The sequence below is a fragment of the Microcebus murinus genome, chromosome 12 (assembly GCF_040939455.1).
Source record: "Microcebus murinus isolate Inina chromosome 12, M.murinus_Inina_mat1.0, whole genome shotgun sequence".
NCBI classification, from domain to species: domain Eukaryota; kingdom Metazoa; phylum Chordata; class Mammalia; order Primates; family Cheirogaleidae; genus Microcebus; species Microcebus murinus.
In genome coordinates, this window is record NC_134115.1 from 81535120 (window position 1) to 81557149 (window position 22030).

A 22030-nucleotide genomic window follows, 5' to 3' on the forward strand; every position below is an offset into this window, starting at 1 on the left:
AGGCCTAGAAAGGTGTCGCGCCCCCCCACCCCCCCACCCCCCCGCAGAACTGAAAACTCTGTGGGTCCTTCCGGTCCAGTGTTTTAGCCACCCCCTCGCTCCAAGAGCACATCCTGGTTCACACTGGGGGCTACAAAGTCCTAAGTGCTGCTCTTTATTTCTTATTTAAGACTGTTTTAGATTATACTAGTAATTCATGCTCTTGCAGACATTTTGAGACGTGTATAAAGGAATTAAAATAGTTTGTAATCCCACAACTCGGAGAAAAATTAACATTTTGATTTCTTACCTTTATTTATAAAGTTAGGATCACATTACATGTATTTTCTTTTCTTTATGTATGTATTTCTTTAAGGGGGTACAGTGTTTTGCTTACATGAAATCTTGCATAAAGCTTCAGGAAGGGCTTTTGGTGTGCCTGTCTCAAGAATGGTGTTCATTGGACCCAAAAGGTAAGTTTTGTCCCACACCCTCCCCTCTTGCCTTCCCTGCTTCTTGGTTGCTCATGTCCTTTATATCACTTTGCACATTACATGTATTTTAAATTCTTCTTTTTATACCTTCCATCACAAGTATCTTCCCATGGCATTAAATATGTTTTCATGAGTGTGATTTCCCATGACACATATACTCTGTATCACGCCTAAACCACACTGTGATTAACGATTCCCCCTCAGTTAGACATTCAGTGTCACATGGCCCGTCATTTGACTACACAGTCCAGTGATCCACGTGCCACAGTCCCCTGAGCCACGAGCTTCCTCTCTCAGAAGCAGACGCCGCCACAGCAGAGGTGGCTCTGGAGATCATGCTCCGGCCACGTCGCTTATTATTGCGTTGTAGTATAATGTAATAATGCAGATGAAGTTCACCATTGTATAGCACAATTCCCTGGTATTTAGCACTTTCACATGATCGTGTGACCATCACCGCCATCTAGTTCCACAAGCTTTTCACGGAGATGTCGTTGTAGAGAAGAAATTTAAACTCATATAGACAGGGATGTCGGTGTCAGTGGATCATTTAATCAACACATGGTCCGGGTTGGTGGCCTTCACGGGGGTAGCCCTGGTGATGGGGACCCCACCGCCTCCAGGACCCCTTAGACTGGACAGGTGTCCCCATTGTCAGCCCGAGGATGTCCTCCCCCAGCGTTCCCCTCTGGCCCCCAGAGCCACACCGAGCGAGCCCCGCTTTCTCTTCCGGCCCTTCACATTCCTTTCAAGGGTTGCTCTATTGACGGGACGACGACCACTTCCTGTCCTTCCTGGATCTTGATTAATAACCTCAAGATGAAAAGGCCCTTCAAAGCCACAGATACCATTTTCATGGACTTAACCGCAAATTCAGGGGGAAGCGGTTTTACTCAGCTGGAAGAAGGCACTAAAGATATAGCTGAGATATAAGGGGAAATAAAACAATGAGAAGTGGTGTCTTTGCTGGAGATAATTCTAATTATCACATGGAGGTCTAAGCCATCACAAATACTGTAAAATCCTGTTTTTACTTAATGGCATTTTAATGGAAATGTCAGGCCTATGAAATAAAAGCGACTGGTAAAGAAAATATAAAAATTGGCCGGGCGCTGTGGCTCACGCCTGTAATCCTAGCTCTTGGGAGGCCGAGGCGGGCGGATTGCTCAAGGTCAGGAGTTCGAAACCAGCCTGAGCAAGAGCGAGACCCCGTCTCTACTATAAATAGAAAGAAATTAATTGGCCAACTGATATATATATATAAAAATTAGCCGGGCATAGTGGCGCATGCCTGTAGTCCCAGCTACTCGGGAGGCTGAGGCAGAAGGATCACTGGAGCCCAGGAGTTTGAGGTTGCTGTGAGCTAGGCTGACGCCACGGCACTCACTCTAGCCTGGACAACAAAGCGAGACTCTGTCTCAAAAAAAAAAAAAAAAAGAAAATATAAATCAAGCTTACTAGTCCTTTGGGATAATTTTTTTAAAAATTGAATTTAGTGTATCCTTGGGTTTATTAAATAGGGGAAAGAATTCTGAAATGTTTTATCTGTTAACATTCTTCAAATAAAATGGAATTCTCTTTTAATTAAAACTCGTGAAAAGCCACCTATCTCTATTTTAAAAAAAATCACCATTTGTCAGGGACCAACAGTATGCCAAGCCTGGCGCCAAGCAACTTACCCATAGTATCTCACTTATTTCTCATAACAATTCCATGAGATAGGTAAGATCTATTCCCATTTTACAGATTAGGATGCTGAGGCCCAGAGAGGCTTGAATACTTGCCCAAGGTCACTCCATCAGTACTGGAATCAGGACTTACACTTGGAACTGTCTTACAACACTCACCATGCTTAGTTCACTATAGAGCTAATTTGTGCTAATTTGGCTTAAATCAAACCAGAGACTTTTCTTCTTCTCACGTATAAACTGTGAGTATTCCCAGAAATTAACAAAGTAGGGAGGTAGATCTAACTAGGCCAAATTCTAGTTTCAGAGAAGTTCCTTGAGTTAATATCCATCTCTACTTAAGCATTCCTTCCATCATTTATTCATTCGTGAAACGTTTTCCAAGCACTTACGAGCCCTAGGGGCCTTAGACACAGAGGCGAGGTGGACACAGTCCCTGCCAGCCAGAAGCACGTGACCAAGCGGCAGAAGACAAGACCTACACGAGCACAGTGACCTGCTTGCGTGACGACCAGAGAGCCAGCGCGGGTCTAGGTCATATGGGACCCTGAATGTCAGAGAAGGGTTCTTGGACTTGGTAATGCATGGGGACAACGAGGGGAATGGGGTGGATTTTGAGGATAGGTGTGGCAAGATTAGAACCGTGGTGAAGACAGACAAATCTGCCAGCAGTGTGTATTCCGAACCGAGAGGGAAGGAGTGGAAGATATTAGGAAGCTATTAGAATGATCTAGGCCAACAATTCCGAAAGTGTGGTCCCCAGCAGCATCAGCGTCCCCTGAGAACTTGTTAGCAACGCACGTTCTCGGATCCTGCCCCAGACCTACTGACTCGGAAACGCGGCGAGTGGGCCGGGCGGTGTCGGTGCCAGCCCTGCGGGTGGCCGTGATGCTGGCTGAGTCTAAAGATCGCCGTCTAGGTGAAAGGAAATGAGACCTAAACCAGGTCACTTGTGGGCCTAGAGGCAGGCCGCCGACGACGCGGGAGACGCTCTGTGCACTCAGATGTGGCCACTGCGGCTTGAGTGCGGGGGCAAGAGGGAGACAGCGCCCTGGTTCGTGTTCCCGGGCAACCCTTTGCCCTGGCAGGCTCAGAGCCCCGTGGCGGTGGAGCTGCGTGGCAAAGGGACGCCAGCAGGTCCTTTCCCCGCTCTTGGGCCAAGACGCGTCCCCTCGGCCACCAGGGGATTTCAAATGCACACGTGCCACGTCAGCGTTCCTGCAGAAATTGCTAACCAGGCACCAAAGAAGTCCCTTAAATTAGCCCTGCTGCTAATTTGAAGAGTTGGAAGATGAAGTCGCTAAAAATAAACATAACTACCATGTAGCCCAGCTCTGTCACTCGACAAATCTCTGCCATCGGCGGCCCCGCGTGCCGGATGGGCAATGCTGGGCTTCCAAATCCATGAGGAGAAGGACTTCGAGAGGGACCTCTGCCCGACAGCCGAGTCCCTCTCACTCACCTGTGTGGGGTCTATTCCCACCTCTTTCCCCTCTGCACAACGACCCTTCCTCTCTGAGAACCCTTACCTGGCTGCCTCCACCTTGCTTGTTCCACAGCAAGATGCAACGTCACCAGCAACAAAGCACAAGGGTGGTGACACCGATAGCTCACACTGTGTGACAGGAGTGACCGTTTCAACAGATTTAATCTTGATGATAGCCTGTGAATTAGGTCTTATTATCATTCCCATTTCACAGATGAGGAAATCGAGGCACAGGGATACCAACCAGCAATGTTGTGGATCCAGGACAGAAACCCAGGCGGGCGGGCTCCGGGGTCCTGGTTTCTAACCACTGCACTATGCAGCCTCCACACACGGGCGCTGTCAGGCACTGAGGGCCTCTAGGGCCAGGCAGGTTATCTGTAGCATCTGCTTGGACCCCAGCAATAATCCTATGAATCGGGTATTGCAAGTGGCCCCATTTCACTGATAAGAAAAATGAGCTTCAGAGAGGTTAACCTGCGTTCCAAAGGACACTCGCTGTTCAATTTGAACCCAGATCTGTCCGAGTTCAGAGCCCAGGTGCTTGCCACCCCATGACACCCAGCTCCGTGTGGTTATGCAGCTTCTCTGGACGCATTTCCTCCTCCCTGGCAATGGAGAGAAGCCTCTTACTCTCCGGGGAAACGTGAGGCTCACGCAGGAGACTGGATGAGAGCCTAAGCCTAGCACGAAACATTTGTGCTGTTCAGGATTAAAAACTGCCTTTCTTCAAAGCATCAGGACGAATCTGCTTGAGGGGCTTGCAACTGTCCTCAATGTGACTTCCCAGGAGGGGACAGTGCTCACCTGGCTGCTCCGTTTTGTCTGCCAAACAAATCAATCTGTTACTTTGCAGTTATGGGGCCCGTGAATCGCTGACTCGGAACACAATGTATGAATTAACAAAGGACCCCGTGGCAGCAACAGCAGTCTAGGTCTCTGTCCCTGCTTGGGGACGAATTCCCAGAGCTGCCAGGCCTGGGGTTGCTGCGGGAACATTCCTCCCCCTGAGCCAGGCAACAAATTAACAAAAGGACAAACGAGGACTCACTCTATTGCCCCAGCTCCTGCAGACCCAGAACTCAAGCTCTTTCAGAGCAGGAAAGGCCTTTTGGGGTCACTGGGCTCAGCCCTCTCATTTTACGGATGGAGGGACTGACAGCTCGTTTTATAAAGACCTCCCAATACGCTTCTGCAACGGGGCTCCCTGCCCTGTGCCCCTGAGCACAGAGCGAGTGTCTCCGCCAGGGTCCCGCTTGCTTGCTGTGTCTCACAGCATGGTCAGAGTCAGGAGAGCTTTTGTGCACACAGAGCAGCCCCAGGGGGTCTGGCTTTGGGATTGGGGGTAGATCCAGGCCCGGTTGGCATCCCAGCTCCGCCACTTGCATGACTTCAGGCAAGTCATCAGCTTTCGTTTCCTCTTACATGCAATGGTAGGAATAATGGTACTTAACCTATAGGCTGAAGTGAAGATTAACAGAGGAAATGGACACGGGACACTTAGCCCAGCGCCTCCAGCCCTGTTGGCCACTTTCGTCATAATGGGGGAGTCTTACCTGCCCTCAGCGGGGGAGGGGCACTCGGGAGAGTGTGGGCTTCCGCCCCAGGCCCACCCTGCACCCAGTCACTGGATGGCTCTCCCGATCCTCCACCGCTCCTCCTCGGGGACACTTCGCGTTGCAAGGGCAACCTGCCTTCGGAGGCAGAGCCCTCCGCTCCCTGTGAGGCACCCACAGGGGTGGCGGGAGGCGCAGCCCCGTTCTCCTGCCTGCCTGTCCAGAGCTTTGAAGGCAGAAAGAGAAAGAAGGAGAAGGGGAAAACCCTACACCACCGTTGAGCTTAAACGCCGGAGAGGCCGAGATGCCGAGTGGGAGCTTCAGACCCTTCCAGCCGCCTGGGCGGGGCGGGCGGAGGGCGCTTTCTGCCCACGGGCAAGCGGGCCCCTCCCTAAGCAGCTGAGCTGCGGGGCGGGCGCCGCTTTCTGTGGATGACACTTGGCTAGTGCTCAGCTTAGAAAGACTTTCCACACGAGGAGCCCTGCCTGCCCCGCTGCCCAAGGCGCGCTGCACAAGGCCCCGGCCTCTGGGTGGTGCTTCGGGTCTGTGCAGCCTGGTTGCCCCGTCCTCCGCATCTGCACCCCTCCCGCCCTCGGGGATGCTCGCCCCCAGAGCATCCTCTTGAAAACCCCTCATCCTTCCAATCTCAGACGCCGTATCACTTTTTCCAAAACGCTTTCCATGGCTCTTGGAGACGGAATCGGCCATTCTTTGCTACGTGACCTTTCAGACGATCTACGCCCTGCGCAATGCCACGGCCACGGCACACGCTATTTTCATTCATTCGTGTTTATCACACGCAAACGGCTGTTTGCGTAGCCGTCGGCTGGATGCTCCGCTCCGTTTCTAGACAGAAAGTCCCAGAAAGGCAGGCACCGCTCTTGCTTAACTTATGGTTACGTCGGCAGCCCCAGCACAGCTCCCGCGCGCAGTAGGTGCTCAAAATACCTGGCAATGAATACAGTCGTTATTGCAAGGGACTCTCACGACAAGCCAGGCACTCGAGTTCTCTCCTGAGGATATTGACGCTCAGAGAGGTCGAGTCGGGTAGCGAGTGATCGGCTGGGATCGGGGCCTCGGTGGTCTGCGTCCAGAGGCCACGCTTTAACCCTTGCGCCGCCACACCCCCTCTACTTCTCGCTGCCGGGATGAGTCTTCCTCTTTCCCTCTCACAGGAAGAGCCCGTCTGTACTCTGGGAGAACAAAGATTTCCTAATGGCAACAGCAAGAGATCGTCTGTGTGACAATTGTAATCAGTGGTTGTATTAGCCTCTGTTTTACCACCTCCAAAATTAGCAGAAAAGGCCAACTTGAGCTTTCATTACATAGCTCTGCTAATGAAGGGATCCTTTTAATTACATACTCAGCGCGTATCTGCAACACAAAGCATTTTAGTGTTTAAACACAGTTCTGCACCAAAGTATAGGGCTGTGTGAACACAGACAATAAGTGTGGGGAAAACCATGTGTAGAAGTTATTCTTCGCCTAGACTGTAATTTCTTTTTGGCATCCGGTTTCCTCCAAGCCCAGTTCATTTTCTATGGAAGTCCTGATTCTCCTCCGTGCACCGAGCACCGGGGGAACCCTCATTCCGTAATTCAGCATATCCCAGGCCACTTCCCCCCCCCCCCGTCAGATTTCAGATGAAATCTGCTCACTCGTTATTTCACTCCTGGCTGACTGGTCTGCCTGGAGGGCTCTCCCCACCCAGCCGTGCCAGCAACAGGAGGGGAGCACAGAACCGGCTCCACTCCACGCTTGCCAGGAGCTCACTGCATTTGCATCCCACCTTCCAAAGCAATTTTTTGTGCTCCGTTCTGTATGGGATTTGCACTACAGTGGGCGAGCCCTTGTGGGGCTGGTCCCGCCGCCTTTTTTCTCGGGCAAGGAGGCCTTGACTTTGCATTTGTGTTTGGTCAGGGAAAAAGGGGAGTAACTCTTATCAAACCTCTTCTAGGGGCCAGGAGCTCTACCATTCATTAATCATCCTGGTTAAGCCACAGAGACCTTAAGACGGAGATCTAACATTCACTCTAGGCCGGAACGCCAGAGTTGGGACCCTGTCCCTGTCCCTAACTAGCTGGTAATCTTGGAAAAGGCTCCTAGTCTGCTGGTGCCTAGATGTCTTTATCTGTATAATGGGGATGATAACTCTACCTAACTCCCAGCATTGTTGTGAGAATTAAATATTAAATAAGCGCATGGTAAGTGTTAGCTGTTGTTGTTTAACAAACAGAGCTAAGCCTGGGTTAAAGGCAGCACTCAAGGTCACGTACCTTCCAAACAGTATCATCTGACACTTAAGACCCTGTTCTTTCTAGGATTCCAGGGAGGATCGTTGAAGGGGTTCTCTGCTGCTCCACTGCTAGGAGACTGCAATCAGAGCCCTGGCCCAGAGAAAGTCGTTTCCAGTGCTCCAAACAAGCCCCACTCTCAGGGGTGACTAAGTACGTCCTAATTGCCACTGATCTTAATCTTTCTCCAATTCTGCTTCTTCACGGCATTCCATTCCATTCGGTGAGGTGCCACTGACCACACTCTCTTCCTGAAACTCTCATTTCCTGGCTTCTACACCCACGCACTCTCCTGGGCTTTTCCCACCCTTTGTTTTTCTTCCTCTGAGGACCCTGAGTGGCAGGTGGCCCTCTAGGCCTCCGCCCTTGAGCCGATTCCTGCCCTACAGTCTTCCTGGGCGATGTCTCCCAGATCCGCGCCTTGGGCCGCATCCCTGCGTCGGGGTGCCTCTGCCCTGTCCCCCGCTTCCCAGGCAGCCAGGTCCAGTCCCGTTTATCCTTCACAGCTCACTTTAGATGCCAGCCTGCGAGCCTTCCCTGATCCCTCCCACTCAGAAATGCTCCCTTCCCGATTCCCCACAGTACTTCATTGTGGGATTTATCATTTTCTGCATTTGCATTACAGCCACCTAAGTGCGCGGCTTCTTTCTCCTGATAGACCGTGAGCTGGCCAGAAATAGAATCCATTTTCGTTCCTCTCACAGCGCTCTGCATCAAATAGGTGATGCCAAAGAAGACATGCTGATAAATGACCGTGTAAGAAAAGCATTCTTTGTGTCAGATAATGTGAAGAATTTGAGGTAATTTTGCCTGAAGACAAGAACATGGGCAGGGTGACCTCTGGGTGTCATTTTCAGCTTAAGGGTCTATAAAGCCGTCTTTGGGGGATAATATAACAATCATCATTTATGGAAATAAGAATAAAGGTCAGCCTGGTCCTACCCTTTACTGATTGCAGAGCTTTAGGAAGTTGCATTGCACTCAGCCTCTGTTTCTCTGCTGTAAAATGGACATGGACAACAGAATCCTCCTCCAAGGGGTGTTGAGGGAGGCGACGGGATGGCAGAAACGAGGGGCTGGCACGCTGGCTGGAGCACAGGAAGCGGGTAAGACTCGCTGGACAGGTTGATGGAGGGCCTACTCTGCAGGCAGGGAAGTCGGGGCAGCTCAGGCCCAATCTCTCCAAGAAGACGGCGCTGCCTCCCCCAACCCGACATTCTGTGCCTCAAAGAACTTTGGTCCTCATAAAATTAGATTAAAAAAAAATTTGACTAATAAATTAGGCAGGCATATTAGCAATCAGGTCCAGGGAGAAGGTCTAACTTCTTTCTTTATGTAATTTGAATTCCCCTAACATAGAGTTGTTGTCAAAATCCATTAAAGTATTTAATTTCTCCTGTCATTGCACAATTCCCCAAGCAGACATCCAGATAGTTTGCAGTGGTGTTTCTCACAGAAGTACTAAACGTTTGGTTTCAAGGTACATTTTTTGGATGATGTCTCCCTGACGGCCCTAGAGACTCCAGAGAGACTGTGGAAGTTCAAGTGCAAGGTTAAGGCAGGGCGGCAGAGAAGCAGGAGTTATAGGGACTATGAACCAGGCAGGCCTGGGTTTTAGCTCCAACACTGCCACTGCCTAGCTGAGTGACCTAGGACCCAGAACAGGTTAGAGCCTATCAGGGGCAGGATGAAGTAAGAATCACTGTGGGGGCGGATGCAGGATCAGTGTGTAAACAACTGAGTTATAAAAAGGGGACTAACACACAAAGGAGGGTCCCTGCCCGGAGAAGAGGCCGCTGCGCTGGCACTCTGGGGGCTTGGACCCTAGCTCGAGCTAGACAATAAAACTCCTTTTGATAATTACAGCCTCGGTGACTCTGTCTCTCTGTCCTGCGGCCTTGTGAATCTCGAATATAACAAACCCACAGAGTGGTAGTGGGTAAGAAGTGGAAAGCCAAATGTAAAGAACCTAGTGGTACGCCAGACATGTGATGGTTCCTCAATTCGTGACAGCTTAAAAACCTCAGAGAGCTGGAGACGCCCAGACTGGGGTCTAGAGGCTAGGCCCCTACTCGCTGCCCCTCCCCCAGGGGACAGCCCCTAAGCAGCAGTGTGCTTATCGTGACACTACGACCAGATCCACTGTGTCCTGACTCTTCACAAACCCATTCAAATAAATTGATATCCCACTTGACCAACTTACCCAGTGGAGGCCAAAGGTTTCCATGCCAACAGGAATGTGGTGGGTACCCCACCGGTCGAGAAAGAAAGCAAGAGAGTCTATCATTTAAGTTTCCCTACTAACAAGCGTGGAGCTGAAAGTCAGAACTTCCCTCTTCCTTGGTTGTCATGGCAACATCTACTGACCTACCCTGTCCTGCCAAACACACAAGCGGGAGGCAGCGAAGGAGGAGGGAGGGAGGGTGTGTGGGTGGGCGAAGGGGACTTGTGGGAGGTGATAGCTGAGGGATGAGGGGCAGCAGAAACACTCCACCATGTTCAGGGGAGAAGTACAAAAACACCTGTTTTTTACAAAAACCAAAACGCCATTGGCAAACGTACACCCCTTGCCAGGGAATGGAGAAATTCCAGTTTTTATTAGAGAGTTCCTTTGGCGATTATGAACAGACTTAGAGCCTACTGAGAAGGCCAGTTCAGACCTGGACATAGAACAATGACTATGTCCTCAGCCACGACACAGAGAGAGGGGACGCTCCGTTTGTGCCTCTCCTGTCCTGCTCAGCATTTGGGGACATGTGGCTGACGCGGACACCTGCTGTTTCTTGCCAGGGCCCAAGGCGCAATCAGCAGAGCAATTTCCCATCAAAGCAGTGTGCCCATTTTGCAGGCAAGAAAATGGAGTGCTGCAACCATGAGCCAATGAGTACTCACTTTTGTTTTCCCTTTTCCAGTTGGCTCGCTGCCCCTAAAAGGCTGAACCTGGGACAGCACTTGGATTTGCTCAAACAGGTTCAATTCTTCCCACACTCTTGGGCTCCGTGTAGCTTTTGAAAGTCACCTTCTAGGTGCAACATCTGCCAGACAAATCCACCCAGGTGTCCCAGGTGCGTCTTAGTGAGTGCCACGTTCCAGGCTGAATACAGTTTGTCCCCCGAACCTGCTTCTTACTATTTCCGAGTTGTTATTGGCAACTTCATCCTCCCAGTGAGCCAAGTTCAAAATCCTGAAGTCAGCTTAGTTCCTCCCTCGTCCCCACCCTGGTTTCAGGGCACCTGCACGCAGACCTCCGCTGTCCCTTTTCCGTTCAGAGGCTCCGACTGATTCAAACATCTCGGGGCGTCCCAGCGTGTGGGAAGCAGCGAGCATGGCAGTTGACCACAAAGGCGGTGGGTCGGGGTGCTGGGCCCTGGCTGACTGTACGCCCGAGCGCTAAGCACATTCTCTCGTTTGATCCTCACCGCGACCCTTTCAGGTTATTCTTCTTCTTAATGTGATCCCCAGTTTCCATTTGAGACTGTCCCCCTATGAGACACAGAAGGGTGACATCATTTGCCCAAGGTCACTCAGCTTAGAAGCGGCAAAGCCGGATTATGATGCATCTGGATTGGCTCAACTCAAGAGCTCTCGCTCATATCCAACACGCAAAGCTCCTGCCCACCCAGCCTGGGTTTCTTAAGCACAGGGACCCGTTGCTTCACGTCTGCCTCTCAGCACCGACACCGGGTCGCCTCGCAGCGCCGCTGGCTGCTGCTGCCTGATCACAGAGCTCCGAGGAGAGTCTTAGCTCGTAGCTGGCCAGCCTCGGTTCCACTCCCCACCGAGACCCTCTCTCACAACGTGACGTGACCACAAGGAAACAACTGGAGAACAGCTGGAGGGCTGCAGGGGGCTCAGCGGTGTCCCTCCCCCCAAGCATGTCCCAGTCGAAACCCTCAAAACCTGCGAGTGTGACCTTATTTAGAAACAGAGTCTTTGCAGGTATAATCAAGTTCAGGAACTCGAAATCATCCTGGATTTAGAGAGGGCCCTAAATCTAGTGACAGGTGTCCTTACAAGAGACGGGCAGAGGGAGACTGGATGCAGGCAAACACAGAGGCGGCCACGTGGAGACTAGAGCAGAGATTAGAGTGAGAAGCCAAGAAATGCCCGGAGCCGTCCAAAGCTGAAAGAGGCCAGGGAGGATTATCCTCTAGACCTCTAGAGGGAGCACGGCCCTGCCGAGACCTCGATTTCAGACTTCTGGACTCCACGACAGTGAGAGAATAAATTTCTGGTTTTTTAAGCCACCCATTTTGGGTTGCATGTTGGGCATCCACAGGAAACTAACACAAGGTCTCCTCTCTGGCCTGGGTACCTTCAGGGGGTTACCGAGAGATGAAGTTCCTGAAATCGACTAGATTGTGCCTGGTGCCCAGGAGGCCCCCAGTACATGCCGGTTGAGCTGAACTGAGATATCCTGAGTCACTATCTTGGAAACTCATCTTGGCACACCTGGCCGACTGCCCCGGTCTACACCATCAGGCTTGTAAAATGTTTAACTTCAGAACCCGGGAGCCAGAAGGAGGAGCCACAGGGAGTATCTCCTCTGAGCCCAGATGCATGGGACGATCGGGCGGCCCGCAGAGACGCTGGTGTCCTTGTGAGGCTGGTGACTAAGTGCCGGCCCATCTCCAGCCCAAGACGATGAGCCTGTCACGGTGGGTTTCACAAAACATCTGTTTCAGGAACAAGCCTGTTGTTTCAGGCAGGCTCTAGAGATAATAGTATGTTTTTCCTATACACAGCCATGACATGTTCACTGGAGCTGAATATTTCTAAATGTGACCAATTTCTTAAGTGGCAAAAGCCCATCAAACTCTTCAAGAACAGGTGTTGCATGTGGGTGGCGCATGCGGCTTCCTTTGTTGCTGTAGACCTGAAACGTAGAATGCGGCTTGCAGGGAGGTGGTGGGGTGGGTGGGGGCCCGGGGTAGCGATTTCTCTGCAATTGGTCCCTCCAAAGGTTGTGCTTAACTCTGCAAGGGAGGCAGGTCCCCAGGCTTCATGCCTATGCATGGCAGCAATGGTCGAATGGTACCCTGCGATTTTGCTTCCCTACGTTAATTGACGTGTGTTGGCTACTGAGAATTTGTCTACACACGCTGCGCCAGTGCACATACCAATGGGCCCCGGACCCGAACGCAGCTTTCACTCAATTCCAGCCTGAGATAAGAAAGCTCTCGCACAGCGTCCCGTGTGAGATGAGCAGACCGTGCCTTGGCATGACAGAGAGAGAGAGAGAGGGCCAGAAGGCAGACGGAAATGGGGAGGGAGCTGGGACACTTTTCCTGTCGCCCCACAGGCCAGGGGAAACTTGGCCTGGTGAAGCAGATTCACCAAGAGCCTCCACGCAGGAAGGGCAGGAAGGTCGTGGGGAGCAAGCACAGAGGTCCTCCTCTCTCCTTCCTCCTGGGCGTAGGGAAGTGAGCAGAGGGGCTCCTACCCCTCCTGCACACAGATCGAGTCTGCTGGCGAGCGTGCTGCTTGGGAGTCAGGCCTGAACCGCTTGGGGGCACACAGGGAGCCCAGCTTCCCAGTGGGGCTCGAGTGAGTCATGCTTCCTGGCGCCCACCTCCCAGTTACTCCGGAGCTGGCCCGGCCACTGGAGCCTCCGCTCCTAATCCCTGCTGTACTCACCCAGGAGGGCCACTGGCCTGCAGCCTTCGCCTCCATCCCCGCTCCAATTCCCCGCATCCTGGGCTCTGCCTGCGCCTAGCCGGTCCCAGCATGCCATGGAGTCAAGCCCATCCCGGCTGACCGAGAAGGTTCCAAGGCCAAGTCTATATATATAGCACAGAAAGTGGTGACTCTGGTCCAACTTCCCCTGATTATCCTATGGCCTGCTGACTGCTCCCAGACAGCACCGGGGCAGAGGAATCAACACATGTCGAAAGGAAATAGCTTCCCATCACAGACAGCAGCAAGTTCAAGGTCCTCGTTCTATCTGTAGACAATCTCTGCAGACGGGAAGTGACTTGCCCAGGGTTTCCTGGCGCTTAGATTTTAGGGCTCAGGAAAGAACCCGGGTGTCTTAACTCCTGGTACAGTTTGCTGCGACACCACCCTTGCTCTTCCTTGGGCCAAGATCGGCTCTTTGCAGACAGGGGCCGTGTCTGACTCATTGCTGACTCGCAGGCAGCAGCCTGGGGCCGGGCCCCGAGTGGGGGCTCAGTAAATGTGACTCAGACTTGGCTGGATCAGCCTCTGATGCAAAATGAATAAATCAGACATGGACGCATTACCAAAGCCAGCACAAGGGCATAATTTCAGGATCTTCAAACACCTCAGCTACTAGCAGGCAGGGTACTATTTCTGCCTGCAAAGTGGCCCGGAAGTAGAGAAGGCTGTGACGTCCCTGTGTTAGCTTTTCCCTGCGTGGCCGTGATCCTGTGTCCGCCCAACAGCGGCTGCTATTCACTGGAGGCCGTGGCTCGCAGACCCTGCACTGGGGACCTTGGACACGGCGCCTCTTTAGCCCTGCCCTCAACCCTGCCAGGCAGGAATTGCCACCCTCTCTTGGCAGGTGGAAACGGAGGCTTGGGCAGGTGGAGTGGTTTGCCCGAGGCCACCTAGCTCGCAATCCTGGCGTGTGGGTTTTAGCTGAGGTCTGTGCTGTTTTACCTAAGTCAGGTCATTCCGGCACACGCACAGTGATGACAACTAACGCGCCATGCGTTTACTCCGTGGCAGCTGCATGGATTCATTTAATGCTCACAGCAACCCTGTGAGGTCTCATCCCCACTTTACAGCAGAGAGCAACTGCGCCCAGAGATGCAAAGTAACCTTCCCGGGACCCAAGCTGTCGGGAAGGCAGGGAACAGAGAGAGACAAGCGAGCTCAGGCAGGAGGCTAAAGAGGAGCTTTGCAGCTGGGCTGGACTTGCTAGGTGTGTGACTTCAGGCAAATTACTTGGAAAAGTTTTTAAAACTCTTTCGTATGATATACGTAACATGAAATTTACCATTTTAAACAGTAAATACAGGTTGTGTGCATGAATGGCTGGCTCCTCCTTGCCTGCAGGATAAGTCTAAACTTTACACTTCAAACCCTTCCATTCTCTGCTCTGGTCCCTTTACAGCCCCATCTCAGACTACATTCCCACTGGAGCTCCCAGCCAGACCGCAGTGCTCACCAAGGCCTCCTGTTGCCTGCAGACAAAGCCCCTGGGCCTTTGCACATGCTTCTGCTTCTGCCTGGAATAGCGTTCCTCCCGCCTTGCCCCGCCCTTCTGCTGTCTGGGGTGGCAACCTTCACTGTTTTTACCTCTTCTGAAGCCCCTTCCCGCTGTGTTATAGTGGCCTTTTAACCGGTCTGTGGCTATTCCGGACTGCCAGCTGCAGAGGGCGGGCGGTTTGCTCGCTGCTGGGTTCTCCGTGCTGTGCACTGAGCGCACTGCAGACGCACAGAACACGTCTGCTGGAAACCACGAGCCGCCCTCGAGGGTCTCGGCTGCTTCAACTTGGAACAACGGCCGTGCGGCTCCTGCAGGGCTGCCGGAGGGTTCGAGACAACGTACGACGTGTGCAACATCCGTCTGCCACCGTGCCTGGCACAGGGCGGGCATTTTACACCCGGCAGCTCAGTGCCGGCCTCCGATGCCACCGTGCGCTCGCAAGCACTCGCGGAGGACCTGCTTCCTTTGGTGAGAAGCCACCGGCTGAAGCCTTCCCATCATGTCATCTCTGGGGGCCATGCCTGGAGGTGCCCGCCCCAGAAGGGACTTCCTGTCCTTTCCTGGCTTAGCCGTCACGTTCTGGCAGCACGCCCACTGAGCACAGAAAACGTCCACATCCGCTTTCTTGACTGTATTTATCATCATCGCACCACTGGATTGAGAGCTTCTAGGGACCTCGGGACCCACTGTCCACCCCGCACTTTACCCCTGAGGACACCAGTTCAGAGAGGTTGGCTGTTGCTCACGGTCACACAGCTAGTTAGGAATTTCATTTTCTCTTTCCTTAATGCAGTGTTTTATTCTCTCAGGTTGACTCTGTTGGACCCTGGAGGATTTCGGGTTAGTCTAGAACTCTCACTCGGGCTAAATCCTGACCGCTGCCCTCGCTATACGGACAGTTGAAGACAGGATACGTTTTTAACTTCCACACCCCCCAGCCAGCGGCGTCAAGTTCATTCCAGATGTTGGAAGCCCCCGCTGGGGCCCCGTCCCTGCCGCGCACACATGAGAAATAGCTGTGACCCTCGACCCTGGACAAGAGGCCGCCGTGAGCAGAGGGACGGCCGTGTCTGCCGTGGCCACTGGCACTCTCCGGGGAAGAGGAGCTCCTCCATGGAGACCACCTCTGCCCGCCCGAAAGTGGGGCCCCCTTTGTGGTGGGCACGGGGGTCCTGTCGCGGCCGCCCTGCATGGAGAGAGGCGGCGGCGGGAGCAACGCTGAGTCCGGAGCTCGGGGCTGCGGAAGCCTCCCCCAAAAGTGAGGGGCGGCCCCAGCTGGACGAGAACCCAGCACTCCCTCTCCCTGGGGGGAGCCGCGAGTCATCGGCCGCCACCTACAGACTAATGCACCACCTCTGGTCCCAGAGGAAGCCATTAGCCCTAATTATTATTATTAGCCGTAATGACTAATTAGAAAAAATAGCTGCCACTTCCTGAGTGCCAACTTATGCCTGATACTTAATGCATATTATTGTTTTTTTCCTATTTCATGCCTTAAAGTTTATTTACTATTTTTCTAATTATAAAGTCAATATATGTTTATGCGGAAAAAAGTTCAAAGATACAAAAAAGCAGGAAAAGTAAAAAATTCAGTTTGTTTTACCACCTGCCCATAACTACTGTTAGCACATTGGTGTTTTCTTTCCAGAATTTCTTCTCTGTCTGTCTGTCTCCCCGTCCTTCTCCACACGTGTGTGTGGGGGCGAGTGCACGTGGGCCGTGGGATTTACCATCGTTGTGAGCACTCTTTTATAAGAGATTGCTTCTAACACTCGCAACGGTCCTAGGAGCTGGGTATTATCACCACCATTTTACAGACGAGGCACCTGAGGCTCAGCGAGGGTGAATAATTTGTCCGAAGTCACACAGCAGGTTAATGGCTGGACAGGCATGCATACCGACTCAAAGCATGCCCTGCCCCACTCTGCTGCGTCCCTCGCTACTCGGTGAGGGAGAACTGGGATGCTTTCACTCACACCCTACTCCTGCCGCCCTCTCCTCTGCCCGCGCCCGCTGGACAACGCCGGCCGAGGGGCGCGGCCACAGGTAAAGGACACAAAGGTTATCCCAGCTACGTCTGCTCCACTGGCCAGTACCTGACCACGGAGAGCTTCGAAAGCTTAAGCTTCAACGAAGACATGCTGTCACAGATTGGAGGGAATCTGGGCTTTCTGTCCATATAGGTATCTGGAAAGCTGAAATCAGAAAGCACAGGAAGTAGTTTTTGCAAGCTGTTTCGCGTGAGACAAACACGAGTAACTTCTACAGAGCAGCTGTGGGTGGCACGAGAGTCCCTTGGGGCCGGCCCACATGACTGGTAAAGGGCTGGGACACCACCAGCCATGTCCCCGGGCAAGGAGCAACACACGCTTTGTTTGAGCAAAGCCGTAAGTACTGAACATCTTCACACTGGCAGCAAACAGATGGACATGTGACTCCTCCTCCATGCCAAGCACTGGGCACAGGGGATGTCAAATAAATAAGACAGCGTCCCTGCCCGCAAGGAGCTTACAGTCTGCACGGGAGACACCAAAGGGAGTTAGTTACACGAGGACGCAGTAAGGGCTGAGACAGAGATACAGAAACCTTTCTTTAAAAAAAAGTCAAGGTCAGATTTCTAAAAATCTTAAGATGGGAAAATTCACAGTCTACAAGAAAAAGTCAGAAGCAGGGCAAGGGGAGATGGAACCAAGGACAGGAGCAAACTGATCAAAGCCCTTTTGCAGAAGTCCTGCGTTCATCACAGACAGACAGCGAAGACAGAGGACTAAATACAGATATGTCTTTATCTCACATATCTTAAAGTTAGCAACAACGAGTCGCCATGCTTTGCTCCCTAGATGTTTTTCAGGATCTTTCTCCTTTGCAGATTGAACAAGATGTCAGGAATAGGTTTCGCTGTGCTGCAGGCAATGTTCGCAGTGAGCCTCACTGTGCGAGTGTGTTTGTCTATGTTTGTATGAGAGCGTGGGCTTGTGTGTGTGTGTTTTATGTGTTTGTGTGTTCCTGTACACTTGTGTTGTAAGATATTGGGCTATAAGGACAATAGACACCTTCCAGCTTCTGTTTACTGCTTGTTTGCTAACCGCAAGGCATTATGAGTATATTATGGGATGCAGAGGAAAAAGACAAAAGAGCAGAAACCGGAGTCTCTCAGCTAGGACCCGGAACAGGTTAGGGCCTATCAGGGGCAGGATGAAGTAAGAATCACTGTGGGGGCGGATGCATGACCAGTGTGTAAAGAACTGAGTTATAAAAAGGGGACTAACACACAAAGGAGGGTCCCTGCCCAGAGAAGAGGCCACTGCTCTGGCACTCTGGGGGCTCGGACCCTAGCTCGAGCTAGACAATAAAACTCCTTTTGATAATTACAGCCTCAGTGACTCTGTCTCTCTGTCCTGTGGCCTTGTGAATCTCAAATATAACAGTGTGAGCATGCGTGTGTTTGTGGTTTTGTGTGTTTGTGTGTGTGAGTGTGTGTGTTTGTGGTATTGTGTGTTTCTGTGTGTGTGTGTTTGTGGTTTTGTGTGTTTGTGTGTGTGAGCGTGTGTGTTTGTGGTATTGTGTGTTTCTGTGTGTGTGTGTTTGTGGTTTTGTGAGTTTGTAAGTGTGTATGCTCCACCATCTAAAGGCTCCATATCTCTAACCGGATAACCAGGGGTGGTTGGATCCACCTCTGGATCCTACCAGAGACAGAACTGGGAATGCCGGGACCGGTCCTGCCGCCGTCCCGTGCTGCCGAGAACTGGGCACTTCCTACGCCTACCACACCCTCCCCTGCCGAGGGCCGGGTGGCTTAGCTTAGAGCTCTGAGCTCTGGGCCAGGAGCCACCTCCTCAGCCCCTCAGCCAGGCCAGTCACCTTCCTCCTGACTCGCCTGGAGGTCGGTCCCACAGCCCAGGCTGCGCTCCTAGCTCTCCCCGACTCACGCACGGTCTCGCTATCCAGCCAGCAGAGCGGCCTGTGCGAAGGGCCAGAGGCCGCCGGGTGCAGACCCCCCAAGTCAGCCGTGGGTCTCCTCCTTACGGCTGCCTCTGCTCAGCTCCATGTCCTCCCTCCTTCTGTCCTGCCACCACTAGAAGGTAAGTTCCATGAGATTTGGGGTTTTGTCTGTTGTGTTCACCGATACGTTTCCAGAGACTAAATACAGTGCCGAGTGTGAATTACATGCTCAGTAGATATATGCGGAATAAATAAATAACTCTTCCAAATGTCTGTTAGAAGTTTCATGTTGTATCTTATTTAACGCTATCACTAACCCTATGAAGTGGGCACAATTTCTGCCCTCCTCCTTGCCTCCCATATGGAGGAAGAAACAGAAGGCAGTGAGTGACATGAATAAATAGCCCAAGTGCACACACCCAGTAGGTAGGATTCGAATCCTGGATAGCCCATCTCTAATGCTTGTGTTTATGACACTCTCCACATCACACAAGAACCTCCTAATAGCCCCAGTAACCTCCTGCCCTAAACTTAGCATTGGGCATCTTGCTTTTACTGGGGGTTTGTTGCTCTCACTGCTCAAGGGTCTTTATTTCACCTTGAAGGACAAGTTCACAGGGCATACAAGTCTAAGTTCTCAGTTATTTCTACTGAACACTCAAAGAGATGTCGCTGACTTCTAGATTCTGCTGTCTCTGTTGCAAAGTCAGCCGTCAGTCTGAGTATCACTATGCTGTAGCATGTAATCTGTTCTGTGTCTCTGGTTGCTTTAGTGATCTTTTCTTTGTCTTTGGTATTTACTTATTTTGCTTGGTATTCAGTGGGATTCCTGAAGCTGATCAATGATATCTTTCATTTCTAATTTTCATTAGAAAATTATCAGCCTTAATTTATTTGAATATCGATTCACTATATTCTTTTCAATATCTTTTTCTGAAACTCTTATTGAATGTATGTTAGACCTTCTTACTCTAACCTCCATATCTTAACTCTCCCATCTTATTTTCCATCTCATTAGTTACCCGTGCTAAATGCTGGGTAGTTTCTTCACATGCATTTTTCAGTTGTCTATCAGTTCTTTAATTTCTTTTCAGCTGGGTCTAATCTGCTATTAAACCCATCTATTGAGTTTCTTTATATATATAAAGAAACTCAATAGATGGGTTTTGCTGTGTTGCCCAGGCTGATCTCAAACTCCTGGCTTCAAGCAATCCTCCCACCTCTGCTTCCCAAGCAGCTGTGACTATAGGTGTGAGCCACTACATCTGGTCTGAGTTTCTATTTTAATCATAATAGTTTTCATTTCTAAAAGTCTTTTTTCTTTTTTTTTCTTTCAGATTACTTTATCCTTTTTTTTAACAGTCTTTGCTAACTTGGTTTTATTTGTGATACTCTGTTGTTTCTTTAAAGACATTAAGTATACTTATCCTATATTATATATATAAACATTTTAATATTTATAATTTCTAAATTTATTGTTTCTCCTTATTCTTGCTCCCATAGCCCATTTCTCTGTGGGGTTTTTTGTTTGTTTGTTTTTTTAGTGATTTTTTTTTTCATTGTGATCCCATTCCCATATTCTCTGGATCTTCATTGTAGGACTTCTTGATCCTAGGTTAGAAGTCCATTCTATCAGAGAAAACTGTATTTGCTTCTGCCATGTGTCTGGAAACACCAACGATTTAGAGCAGCTTTAAACTAAATGACGAGTATTCTGTCTTTCAAGTCCACATAGATGACGTGAATTCCAACCCCAAACTCCCGTACGGGATCGGGCTTATGGACGCTTAAGGAAGACACTGTCTTCCCTCCCCTTAGAGCCAAGGCCCAGACTGGCAAGTCTCCCCATCATTCCCTACGGGGTGGGTTGCTCCTAGTTCCCCCACTATGGAGGTGACCTTTTAGTGGCCCTGGTCCTATGTGGGAGTTCCCAGTCTACTTTCTCTTACTGTTTGGGCTCCAGGCTCTCTCTCCTGTCTCCACATATTGGGCCCTAGCTCTAGGTCACCATGCAGGGTCAGATGCCTGCAGGAAAGGCCCAGCTCCAGCACCCGCTGCCCCTCTGAAACTGCGCTTTCTCATTGTTGCTGGCTTCTGAGAACTTCCCTGCCAGCTCATCCATACATTTTAAAAGACCTTTATTTTGCTTATCCAGCATGTACTAGGGAGAGTCTCTCCAGATATCTAGCCTGTAATATTGCCAGAAACAGAAAATCTGTTGTGTGATTAAACAAAAAATTACTTTTATTGTTTTTCCTTCTTTACAAAAATAATACATATTCTCTATAGGGAAAAAAATTGAAATCATAGGTAATCAAATAAGATGAAAGTAAAATCCATTTCTGAGCCTATAGCCCAGAAATAACCAGTTAACATTTTGGTGCACATACCTCCTTATCTGTATAAAATGGGTTCTCTGTGTTTGCTGTTTTGAAAGTTTTTCCCCCTCCCCTACTCAAAATGTAAGGAATCTCTTTCCCTGGACTTCACTATTCTTTAAAAGCATCATTTTAAGTTTCTGGAGTGTCCACGGATGGAGATGTTATTTGAATAAACGCCTGCCTGACTCCTGGGGGCTCACTTTTTCTATTGTTCTGAGCGAGGCATTTCCCTCCAAGCATTAGCTAACCCACTGTAGTTAGGAAGCTTGGGGGAAAGAATGTTTCTCACAGTCCGCTTCCATTCCCTGCGTCCCACCCTAGGCTTAGCGTGTCTTTAGTTGTGTGCCGCTGGGTTTATGCTTCATCTTTTTAGCCTGGAGTTCCTACTGAGCTGTTTTTTTTTTTTTTTTTAAAGGCCCTTAATGGGATGTTGACTGATTTATCTCACTCTCCTTTCTAACTCCTGTACTCTGAGTCTGAGTCGAGTCCGGGTGCTTCTTCTCTGGCACCGATGGGGTTGAACCGCAGACCCAAGGCCACAGGGCTGGGCGGTGGCGTGGTCTCAGCCATGCCAGGCATGCTCTGTGGACTTCTATTGACATTTCTTCACTGTACCGTGTGCAGGGTAACCCCAGAGCCCTTTCTGCACTGACATTCAGTAACCTTTTTCTCTCACGGGGTCAAAGGCCGTCGGACAGGAGGATGTCTGTCGGTCTGCACCATAGACCATATCATCTACCGCTACTCTCGACCAGGGTGAGCCCAGCTGCCTGGGGGCTTTCCTTTGGTGACCGTAAGCATATCTCCTTAACCGGAAGTTCAGACATGCGGTCCAATGACCTCGGCCCAAAGGGAGCAAGCACGACAGGCCCACTCACAGAGCCCCCTACCTACCGGAAACTGCGCCGTGCGCTTTGCATGCATTATCTCTAATTCTCGAAGCAGCCCTGCGATGCAAAATAAACCCCTATTATAAAGGATTAAAGGACTAAGGATTGAGGAGATTAGCTTCAACATCACGCAACAAGTGGCTGGG

The 22030-nt window shown here is 50.9% G+C and overlaps 1 protein-coding gene across 4 annotated transcripts in view; it reads right to left on the reverse strand.

Annotated features, from left to right (window-relative positions):
- The window catches only part of TTLL11 (tubulin tyrosine ligase like 11), a 221818-nt gene that overhangs the window by 51295 nt on the left and 148493 nt on the right, over window positions 1-22030 (reverse strand). The window contains exon 1 of one of the 4 annotated variants that reach the window (XM_076009016.1): window positions 13135-16970. The exons of the other annotated variants lie outside the window; for them this stretch is intronic. Within the exon in view, the coding sequence (XP_075865131.1) occupies window positions 13135-13226 (92 nt within the window). The 5' untranslated portion in view covers window positions 13227-16970. Of the gene's footprint in view, window positions 1-13134; window positions 16971-22030 lie in introns of those variants that run through there. 4 annotated transcript variants of the gene reach the window in all.